At 46.6% G+C, this 12,240-nt stretch overlaps 1 protein-coding gene across 9 annotated transcripts in view; it reads left to right on the top strand.

Annotated features, from left to right (window-relative positions):
- LOC138785982 (phospholipid-transporting ATPase IK-like) overlaps positions 1-12,240 on the top strand; it is a 344,961-nt gene that overhangs the window by 250,211 nt on the left and 82,510 nt on the right. For all 9 annotated transcript variants that reach the window (XM_069962531.1, XM_069962533.1, XM_069962532.1 and 6 more), the window contains one exon: positions 5,071-5,146. In XM_069962531.1, coding sequence (XP_069818632.1) covers positions 5,071-5,146 — 76 coding nt within the window. The remainder of the gene's footprint in view (positions 1-5,070; positions 5,147-12,240) is intronic.

Raw genomic sequence — 12,240 nt, 5'->3', positions numbered from 1 at the left:
AATCTAAAAAGGGGTGCAGTGAGCATATGGACCCCACTAGTGATGGGCACATGTGTAGGACATGTGCCGTGAAAATAAAAAATACCATTTTTTTCATTTTCACGTCCCAAATGTGGCCGTCACCAGGGGGCCATATACCCGCTGCCCCACTTGTTAGATTCCTTATGGGGTGTAGTTTCCAGAATGGGGTCACTTGTGGGGGGTTTCTACTGTCCTGGCCGCACAGAGGCTTTGTAATTGCATCATGGCCTCCTCTAATGGGAATGGCAGCCATACCTACTTAGCTGGGGAAAAGGGACAATTCTAATTTATTTGGGGGTATTAGGCCAATTATTAGTTTATAAGGTTGAAAATGACAGGTGTCCATCAAATTCAACCTGTGTTGATCCAGAGGAAGGCAAAAACCCCTCGTGAGGCAGACGACAGTAGCCTCATCACAGGGGAAAAATTCCTTCCCGACTCCATAATGGCGATCAGAATAATCCCTGGATCAACGTGACCCCTGAAATAGGAATAAGGGACAGAATTTAGATAATGTAGAACCCCAATGACGTGTAGTGCGCCTTGGAGCGATCCAGTATGCAGAGGCCGGGGGGATCAGGACAGGTGTCACACTGGTAAATGGTGTCCTTCCTGATCCCCCTGTTACCCCACACTCTGCACTTCTTCTGGGGTCTCCTGTTCTCCAGTGTGGGGGACGTCACCTGGAAAATGTTGTCCTGGTGCGATACGGGGTCCTTCATATCCAGAAGCGCTGGGTCCGCTCCATGGCTGCTAAATATTAGGGCGCTATTACTATTTCTGATATGTTCGGATCGTGCCGCAAGCTACAGTAGCTCAGGCAGCGAGGGACCAGAAGAGGGGGTGCTGGTATAAAAGTTATCCCCGTACGGGTGGTGGTGACCTTTATCCAGCAGTGGGAAGATCAGTTCCCGGACGATCTCCCCACTAACTCCGAGGATGGGGGGGGGGGCATCTGGCGGCTGGATTCGGGTGTCCCTTCCTTCATACACTCTAAGGGTACGTGCACACTGCGGAATCGCGAAGGATAACCCTTTGTGCATTCCGCAGTTGGCACCCGCCGGCGGACTGATGCAGGCGCACGTCTCCGTCCGTGTCATAGACTCCATTCTATGCACGGGCGGATTCCGCTCTGCGTCCAACGTGTTGATGGAATGACGGATAATGGAATCCGCCCATGCATAGGATAGAGTCTATGACACAGGCGGAGACGCGCCCCTGCATCAGTCCGCCGGCGGGTGCCAGCTGCGGAATGCACGAAGGGTTATCCTTCGCCATTCCGCAGTGTGCACGTACCCTAAATCTGTAAGTGTACCCTGAGGTACTCTCACAGAGTTTGTAGAATTTCACGCCATACCGTCATCTCTTATTGGGACGGTACTGGCGGAAAAGACGTGTCTGGGGGGCAGCGTACGCTACGCTACTCCCAGACACGTCACTGGATGATGAGGAGGATGAGGATGAATGGAGGAAAGAAGGATCCCCCCAATTCATCCTCACTGGCTGTTTCGGTGTCGGAGGCAATAATAATGTATGCGTCCGACACCGAAAACACCCTGGGGGCCATCTTTATATGGGGATTGGTATATGGGGTATGTAGTGGTGTAGTGTAAAACTTTATTCAATGTAGTGTGGTGTAATGTAGTGTTTTTTTACGTGTTTTTTACAGTAAGTATACAAAAAAAACCTACGCCAAAAATGGTGTTGCTGATGAATGCCGCACTTATGTTCGGCACTTATAAGCAGACCGTGGCAGTAGGATATAAAAAAAAAACACCCTACGCCAAAAAGGAGGAGTTGCTGATTAGCAGCGCACTTTCGTGCGATGCTGATCAACACTCAGCGGCGATAGGGTGCGGAAAATAGAAAAAAAAAAAATTGGGAAAAATTTTTTTTTTTTTACTACATTCTGAACATCCCTGTAGTGGCTGATACGTGTATTACACTTATCAGCCGCTAGGGGGCAGCAGAGCGCAAGATCCGAAAATAGACGACGCTGGAGCCGGAAAAATACGAAAATAGACGACGCTGGAGCCGGAAACAGCCGATCGGGACTCACGGAAGAAGCCGAAGATGAAGAGGACGCCGGGAACCCGGAAGACGCCGATCAGGACCCCGGGACAGGTGAGTAATGTACAAATACCTGCTCCGGACCCCTCAGCTACCTAGCTGAGGGGTCCGGAGCAGGTATTTATTACTTGTGGGGACTTTGATCGCCGTGAACGGCCGGCCGGCTGGCCGGCCGTTCACGGCGATCGGGACGGTGGTACCGTGACCACCATTACTTTTTACAGTAATGGCGGTCGGTGCCGTCCTCGGACAGCACCGACCGCCATTTTTTTCCGGGTCATCGGGCCACCGATGGCCCGGAAAGGTTCCGATCGCCGCTATGGGCTTATCAGCCAATAGCGGCGATCGTCGGCATGGGGGGGGTTAACAACCCTCCATGCCGACAGGGAGAGATGGCCTGCTATGTATTATAGCAGGCTATCTCCCCCGATCGGGACCCGGCCGGCCGCGGCGCCCGTTTAAAGGGATGACGTACCGGCACGTCATGGGTCCTTAAGTGACAGTGATCCATGACGTGCCGGTACGTCATGGGTCCTTAAGAGGTTAAGTGACCAAAAAATGAAATTCCTCAAATAAAAAACCCACATGATACCCTTTAAAAAGAGCCCTAACTTGTGTGGATATCTTGTGCGGTTGCTGAGATATCCCCAGTTGTTCGGCTCAAACAAATAAATGATTTTTTCTTCTGGCTGAAACAAAGTGGGCGTGGCCTCCCTCTCCCTCATCTCCCTCAGTGCACACAGCTAGCTCTACTATGAATCAGCGGGTTGCTGGTGGAGTATCAGGTGATGGAAGATGGGCGATCTGGGAAAGCTGGGTGACCTCTAACTGGCAGAAAGAGTTAATTCTACACATTATGTACAGATCATTTACATTCTGCCAGAGTACCCACCCGTGTTATTCATCCCCCTAACCCACTGTTATACGTAGTGTAGGGCAGGGCTGGTATATGTAGTGTAGGGCAGGGCTGGTATATGTAGTGTAGGGCAGGGCTGGTATATGTAGTGTAGGGCAGGGCTGGTATATGTAGTGTAGGGCAGTGCCGGTATGTGTAGGGTAGGGCAGGGCCGGTATATGTAGTGTAGGACAGGGCTGTTATACGTAGTGTAGGGCAGAGCTGTTATATGTAGTGTAGGGCAGGGCTGGTATATGTAGCGTAGGGCAGGGCTGGTATATGTAGCGTAGGGCAGGGCTGGTATATGTATTGTAGGGCAGGGCTGGTATATGTAGTGTAGGGCAGGGCTGGTATATGTATTGTAGGGCAGGGCTGGTATATGTAGTGTAGGGCAGGGCTGGTAAATGTAGTGTAGGGCAGGGCTGGTATATGTAGTGTAGGGCAGGGCTGGTATATGTACAGTAGGGCAGGGCTGGTATATGTAGTGTAGGGCAGGGCTGGTATATGTAGTGTAGGGCAGGGCTGGTATATGTAGTGTAGGGCAGGGCTGTTATATGTAGTGTAGGGCAGGGCTGGTATATATAGTGTAGGGCAGGGCTAGTATATGTAGTGTAAGGCAGGGCTGGTATATGTAGTGTAGGGCAGGGCTGGTATATGTAGTGTAGGGCAGGGCTGGTATATGTAGTGTAGGGGAGGGCTGGTATATGTAGTGTAGGGCAGGGCTGGTATATGTAGTGTAGGGCAGGGCTGGTGTATGTAGTGTAGGACAGGGCTGGTATATATAGTGTAGGGCAGGGCTGTTTTGGTTAGGGGGCACTCATAGCAGATAACAGTGTGCACATGGATTATACATGTTATCCCCATAAGTCTCTGCTATGTTAGGGAGGCAGCAGGTGCAGTGTACCCACAGACCCCCAGCTTCCCACTCCTACCTCAGTGTGGAGCCGGCAGCACTGCATCCCCACTGAGCAGGAAGTAGTGGAGGCTGAGGGGTTTGCTGTGCAGGACAGGCTGAGGCTCGGGGCAGGCTGTCAGCAGAGGTGGGTGATGGCCCCAGTATTACTGATTGATGTACAGCCCAGAGTACACCACCCGGAGCAGGGGGTGGGGCTTGTCCGAGGCGGGGCTTATCGGGACATTAATTTGCCCCACACAAACAAATTAATATCCTGATAAGCCATGATGGGGAAGTAGTATTAGGGCTATCCTCATCACCGTCGTCGCCGATGACACCCCTACACTGTCGTTCACCTGATCCTGGAGCAGCATTCGGAATCACTATTCCCCCCGCGGCCTACTTCCTCCCTTAGACCGGGGCCTTAATTACAGCAGAGAACCCGCCCTGACCCCCTGCGCTGCCGCTGATGCCTGCCCCTGCTGTCACTCAATGCACACCTCCGCTGGCCGCAGCTCTGTAATTGAGGCCCCGGTCTCAGGGAGGAAGTAGGCCTGAGACCGGGGCCTACTTCCTCCCTGAGACAGTCTCTTTAATTAGCAAAAGTGGACTCATTTTCTCTTTTTTTGACGTTGTGTGAACATAGCCTTAGGGTGCCAGATTTTTTTAAGCTAACAGCAGAAATGGATTTGAAAAGAGGAGAAATCTGAGTCTTTATTTTATGACCTGTTCTCTGTTTATAGTTTGTTCCTGGCTTTGGCTTAAAAAAATCTGTCAGATAAATCTCTCTGTGTAAAGGCACCTTTACTCCCCTCTACTGTACCTGACCCTGCTTGGGACTCAGTTTCCAGGTGTCACTGAAGCAGGGAGGGAGGAGAGGAGACATTCCAGCTTGTAGCTATCTAGGGGCTTGGAAAAGTCTCTTTGACTTCTGTTAGACAATAAAAGCATTTCTCTACATCCTGGAAGCACAGATGGAAGTATAAAAGGCATGTTTTATAAAAGCCAACTAACAGTGTAAACAGCTAACAGATTCTTTTTAACATGCTTGTTGCAGTCAGACCCCAGTCATTGAATTAATTAATCAATTAATTTGAGGATTATAGCTAGTACTAACATGCTATGTTGATTATAACACTTCAAATTCCGAAATACATGGTAGAACTGTATTTATTTTTTTCTCCCACAGAGACTGCTGTGAATATAGGGTATTCCTGTAACATTCTTTCAAGTGACATGCAGATTGTAGAAGAGAATGATTTAAGGTAAGTAAGGCAAATCTACTTTGCAAACTAGTTCCAACAACCTACTGTACATGACAATGAAACATTTAAATATACACCATATAGCCAAAATTATGTCAACACATGTCAAACCTATATAAGCTTATTGGACATTCCATTTCAAAAACCTTGGCTATGCCCGAGATGCTTAAACCTAAGGGTGGTATTACACGGGCCGAGCAGGGCCCGAAAATACCTGTAAAAGAGCGCCGATCTGCTAGATCGGTGCTCGTTTACTGGCTTTATTACACGGTCCGATAATCGTTTGACAAGAGCTGCAAGGACATCGCTGCCGATGTCCTTGCAGCCCTTGCTAAACTGGCATACATTACCCATCCACGTTCCAGGGCTGCTCCTGCCGTCCGCTTCTCCCGGGGTCCCGTGCGCGCTCTAGCTTCACAGCGTCCTGTCAGCTGGTAGACCGCTCAGCCAATCACAGGCCGGGACCGCTGCGGCCTGTGATTGGCTGAGCGGCCTATCAGCTGACAGGCTGCTGTGAAGCTAGAGCGCGCACGGGACCCCGGGAGAAGCGGACGGCAGGAGAAGCCCTGGAACGTGGATGGGTAATGTATATCGTTAGTCGCCGGCCACGCACCGCTATTACACATAGCGGTGCGCGGTCGGCGCCCGACCCAATGATCGCTCTAATAGCCCAGCTCTATTGCCGCCACTCATAATAACTGCGACTAAGCAGACACAAGCAGACACAGGCTGCTCCTTCACAGCTCTCTCTGTACACACAGCCCTTGGGAGGTCTGCCCTAACTTCTATCCTCTAGGCCAGTGTTTCCTAACCTTTTCTACCTCGGGGAACTTCTACCAGATAACATTCTACAAAATGCAAAAACCTCATTCAGTGACTCACAGGTGACGTCTTCTTTGATCTGAGATGTTCTCTTTCCCTTTTCCTCTCCATCCTGCCCAGACCACCATGATGATTTCTTTCAGTTGCAATTCATCTCTTCAGAGCCTGCCAGACAAACATTTTAGGCTCAACACTTTTCCTTCAATTTCCTTCCCTTTTCCCCTCCTATTGGCTTCCATAAAGTATTAATTCCGCTACCTGGTGTCAGTGAGTAGGTAGGTGTGTTGCCCCCTTTATGTAGGATACTCTGCTGTGCCCCCAAATAGTAATAATGTCCAGTGTTGTGCCCCATAGCATGTCCCCCTGCTGTGTACCCTTATATAGTAATAATGCCTCCTGCTGTGCTCCCATAGGAATAATAAAGCCCTGCTGTGCACCCCCATAGTAATAATGCTCCCTGCTGTACACTCCATATAGTAATAATGCCCCCTGCTGTACCCTCCATATAGTAATAATGCCCCCTCTGCTGTGCCTCCTATATAGTAATAATGCACCTGCTGTACATACCATAGTAATAAAGTTCCCCTCCTGCCTGCAATCAACCTGATCGCTCTCCACACACACTCCCCCACCTGACCCCTCCACCCACACACACTACCCCACCTGACCCCCTCCACACACACACACACACTACCCCACCTGACCCCCTCCACCCACACACACTACCCCACCTGACCTCCTCCACCCACACACTACCCCACCTGACCCCCACACACATACAGTATCCCATTTGACCCACACCTGACTTGACCCCCACACACATTATCCCACCTGATCCCCCACACATACTATTTTATGCATCAAGAGAGCACCATTCACTTCCCCTGTGCTTCTCTCCCCTGTGCTTCTCCCCTGCCTCCCCCATGCTTCTCTCCCCTGCCTCCCCCTGTGCTTCTCCCCTGCCTCCCCCTGTGCTTCTCCCCTGCCTCCACCCCTGCTTGCCCCTGCTTCTGCCCTGCCTCCCCCATGCTTTTCCCCCTGCTTCTCTCCCGTTTCTCTTCCCCTGTGCTTCTCCCCCTGTGCTTCTCCCCTGCCTCCACCCCTGCTTGCCCCTGCTTCTCCCCTGCCTCCCCCATGCTTTTCCCCCTTGCTTCTCTCCCGTTTCTCTCCCCCTGTGCTTCTCCCCCATGCTTCTCTCCCCCATGCTTCTCTCCCTCATTCTTCTCTCCCCCATTCTTCTCTCCACCATGCTTCTCCCCCATGCTTTTCTCCCCCCTGCTTTTCTCCCCCCTGCTTCTCTCCCCCCTGCTTCTCTCCCCCGAGCTACTCCCCCGTGCTTCTCTCCCCCATGCTTCTCCCCCTGCCTCTCTCCCCCGTGCTTCTCCCCCCCGTGCTTCTCCCCCCCGTGCTTCTCTCCCCTGCTTCTCTCCCCCTGCTTCTCTCCCCCGTGATTCTGTCCCCTGCCCTCCCCGCTTCTCTCCCCTGTCTCTTCACCTCCACCGAGATGGTCGCCGCAACTGCAGTAGCGGCAGCTTCACCCACTACCCACCGTTGCTCCTCCAATCCAATCAGGGGACACCGGGAGCATGGTGTCTCCTTGGATTGCAGGAGCGCGTCCGAGCGCTACGGGCAGGCAGTAGGTGAGGCAGACGGGCAGCAGCGGCGATCTGCGATCCAGATGGGGCCATCAAAAGAGCCGCATCTGGCTCGCAAGACCGGGGCAGAAGAGATCTGGGGCAGCAGGCATTTTATTCCTGGCATGAGCCCCGGATAAAACTGCCTAGTGATGCCACTGTCCCCTGGTGGCCTCAATGAAGCTTTTGAAATTAATATGTAATGTACTATTAGTTACTGTATATCTTTATTCCACATATTTATTTTTATGCATACAGATGTATTTTACACTTCTCTTTTTCAACTTGCTGCCTTCTGCTATGCTTGTCATCATTGCTGTCTATGTTGATAATAATACACAACTTTGTCCCATAATTGTGTTGTTTTTTCTTCCATCAATAGTACTATGTATCACTCCCAACTTACCTAGTTTTCCATACACACTTTCCCTTTCTTATACTTACCTATGTGAGCCATACCGCTATTATATTACAATTATTACACTTTAATTCCACCTTGACACTCACATATGATTTTATATTTCTAAACAATAAATAAATTGTCCAGTATACCTCAAAAGACATTGATGCCTCTGCACCAATACATACAGTATATGAGGCTAGTTCCCAATAAAATACTCTCTTTATTCTTTGTTATTAAAATATACAGAAAAGACCAAAAAGTTCAATAACAGAACAGACCAGACTAAATTGGAAGTACACACAGCAGTGTATATTCACATTGCATAATGTCTATACTATCTCTATGGAAAGACATAGGGGGACATTTATTAAGTCCGGCGTTTTTTACGCCGGACTTATAAATGTCCCCACATCTCCGGTGCTACAGAGATTTATGTAGAGGCGGACTGCCTCAACATAAATCCTGTGCGCGTCGGTGCGCACAGCCTAAAACCTACGCCAGCTGAGGACTGGAGTAAGTTTTTGGCGTATCTTTTTGCGAAACGGATGGTGAATCGCGCGGACTCTGAGTTTGCGCCCTCCGTTCCGCCCCCTTCACACCCCCTCCCCGCCCCCCCCCCCCCCCCCCGGCGTACCTGGCGGAAAGTGCTGATTTGCAAATATTTTATTCGCAAATCGGCCATTTGCGCATAAAATAATGCGCAAATCGGCACTTTCAGCCGAAAAAACCCTGTACGCCCGTTGATACATGTCTCCCATAGAGTTTTGTTAAACTATTCATGGGCTCCATTTTCCAGCAAAGCATTAATCTGGCGCTTTTATAACTGACAACCTGTACTTGCGCTAGCATGTCTCTTTTAGCTTGAGAAAAGAGTACATATCCTGAAATGCGTTGTTCCTGAGACTAATAACTCACTGTATATACCACTTCATTGCTGCCTGCAGAGGATATGACATTTTTTTGCAGAATGTACTTTCTGACGTATACCACTGCATGCAATTTTTTTTACATGGTTTTGTGCACTTACTATGCTTTTCAGTATAGATGGGACAGCAGCCTTCCAGCCAGATGTGTACATTGATGTAAAAATAATTGTAAAGCTAAAAAAAAAAAAATTTTTTATTATGGTAAAGGATTCGCTTACACAAGCTGAACTTTGGTTCCAGGTAAATCTATAATATGACTAGCAATTGCAAATTTATTTAAATACAGTACTTAATATGATAAACAAAAAATGTTTTCAACATTTCTAGTGCATATTCTAACCTGCCTCTTACTAAAGGTTTATGCTTCCTAATTCGTACAGGCCAATCTCTTTAATAAAATTGTTGGCAAAGATTATGACCAATAGATTGTTGGCAAAGATTATGACCAATAGATTGGCAGACATCCTACCATCACTAATAGGCAGCCATCAAGTTGGCTTTATAAAAGGACGTTCTGGTGTCACTAATATAAGAACGGTACTAGCGGCCCAGTCTGGTGTCCAATCTGGGGGTCGTTCCAGCCACTCTCCAGGTCTGTTGGCAATTGACGCCGAAAAGGCTTTTAATAATATCAGCTGGGAGTGGCTGGACATGACCTTAACAAAATTTGGTATCACAGGTCAATTCAAAGATTTTATTTCCACAATATACACATCTCCGAAAGCTAGAATTCATACCGCAGGTTTCCTTTCAGATAGCTTTCCCTTACAAAAAGGTGCCAGACAGGGTTGCCCCCTATCCCCTCTATTGTTCAATTTGGCGATGGAGCCTCTTGCTAGGTATCTTATTTCTTCTGACTTTTTCTCAGGCATACGGGTTGGTTCCCAAATCATCAAAGTTACATGCTTTGCTGATAATACTTTAATATATTTAGATAACCCAGATCTACATGTTCCAGCAGTATTAGATGCCTTAAAATTTTTTGGTTCCTTCTCTGGGTATAGAATCAATATACATAAAAGTCAACTTCTTTACCTAACTCGACATAAGAGGTCTACTTCGGGTCCTGCGGGGGTCTCCATTGCTAAATCCTATATTACTTATCTTGGAATCCAGATTGGCAGAACTCCCTCCTCACTATATTCCCTGAACTATCGCCCTATAATTAAGAGAATAAAACAAGATCTCCAGAGATGGGAATATCTACCATTGTCAATTCTAGGACGTACCCACTTAATCAAAATGATGTGTTTTGGAAAACTGTTATATCCAATGCAAACAATACCCCTTTTACTCAAACATTCTGACGTTTCCCTACTCCAATCATATTTCACTAAATTTATTTGGCAATCAAAGAGACCTCGTATTGCCTATTCCACTCTCTGTCTCCCTACTTCTAAAGGTGGCGCTCAATGCCCAGATATTAGATTATATAATTTAGCTGCTCTCTTTCGCCATGCTAAAGATTGGATTATGGACACGTCATATTTCTCCAATATTTTAATTGAGAAAGCTTTAGCAGCACCTTGGCTTTTACCCACCCTGCTACATGCTAAATTACCAGAACTACGAAAATTATATGGTTTACCCTTTTGCCTATCGAAAAGATTTCCTCTGTGGCATTCACCAATTTACCCACCTGACTCAGACAAATTGGACTACTCAGAGTGGCAGAGTGCACATGTTTCTTCTGTTGGGGATCTGCTGGATACTAATTCCAACACTTTCTTATCATGGGATATCGTCAGAACACGATTCAAATTGTCGTCATTTAATTTACCTCAATACGATTCTATAATTGAATTTCTTACTTCCAGAGTGCGGGACATAGCAGAAGCAGAAAGTGATATAGAATTTGATAATCTATTCCCAACACCACCGGTTCATAATTCTTTATCACATACATATGGAGAACTTAGATCACGCTCTCAAAAGAATTTATCTAGACAAATTTTTTTCAAAAAATGGTCCTCCGTCATTTTTTCAGAGGATCTGACCCAACAAATATTGAGAGGATCTCAACTAGTGCATTCTGCCACTCCTAATGTGGTTCTACGTGAAATACATTTCCGCTTTATCCACAAGGCTATATATGCCTTTAATATTCCTTTTTCCAACTCCCACAATTCTCACATAAACAGTTGCCGAAATGTTCACTTCCTAAAGCAGACTTGTTTCATTGTGCCCGGGCCTGCGCGCGAGTGCAGGAATTTTGGGACTCTGTGCGGCTCTATCTTTTGTCCACTTGGGGCCATGCCATACCACTTCTCCCTCTTTGTTATCTTTTTTATTTTATTGATATAGACTCTACTACTCCCTCTCCTAAATTACTTACTTCTAAAGGAATTCATTTAACTCTATTAGTTTCCCTGAAATGTTTATTAAGACACTGGATACTGGATACTCTACCAGACATTTCTGAGGTAATCTCCGCTCTGAAGGAGATCTTTCATTGGGAACTTTTGGATGTATTGTGCACCAAAGAAAAATCAACAAAAACATTTATGTCCAAATGGACACAATTTCTAATTCATGATTTTACTATAGAAGAGAGAGACTCTGTCATTAATCAATTTAAGGACACTGATTGGTATTGCATGGCCGTCCAAAAGGGAACTCTAGGAGCACTCCAAATATCTTAAGCTTTTCCCTTTCTCTGTTAGGGTACAAACCCACTTGACGTATTTGCTGCGTGAATCAGTCTTAAAAATAAGCAGGCAAAACGCAGGTTGGCTTTATACAATTGTTCTGCGTTAAAATACGCAATTGCGTATTTTTGAAGCGTGAAGCTTGTTGTTAGCAAAGCATCAGTTGTTAACAACCTGTGCGAAAAACGCATGTAGCTTCACGCTTCAAAAATACGCAATTGTGTATTTTAACGCAGAACAATTGTATAAAGCCAACCTGCGTTTTGCCTGCTAATTTTTAAGACTGATTCACGCAGCAAATACGTCAAGTGGGTTTGTAGCCTTAAAGACAATTCTCTCCATTCTATTGGTAGCATATTTGAATATCTGACATCTATACCATGTTTTAAGGTGATATTATAAATTACTGTTTTTCTACTTATGTTTTTGGTAAGACTGCATTGTATTGTATATGATAATATATCTTTTAAGGTTATTACAAAGGCTCATTGTATCTGTATGATATTGTAAACATACAATCCTTTGTTGCCTGTGAGCGACTTTCTTTTTGAATATGTAATGAATTTTCAATATGTATGTTCAAATATTACATAAGCCACTAATAAAATATCGTTTAAAAAAAATAAAATAAAGGTTTATGCTAATTTAAGTCTTCTATTTA

Source organism: Dendropsophus ebraccatus, chromosome 3, assembly GCF_027789765.1.
Source record: "Dendropsophus ebraccatus isolate aDenEbr1 chromosome 3, aDenEbr1.pat, whole genome shotgun sequence".
Classification (NCBI taxonomy): Eukaryota; Metazoa; Chordata; class Amphibia; order Anura; family Hylidae; genus Dendropsophus; species Dendropsophus ebraccatus.
The sequence above is the reverse complement of the archived record's forward strand: the minus strand, read 5'-3'. Positions and strand labels throughout refer to the sequence as shown.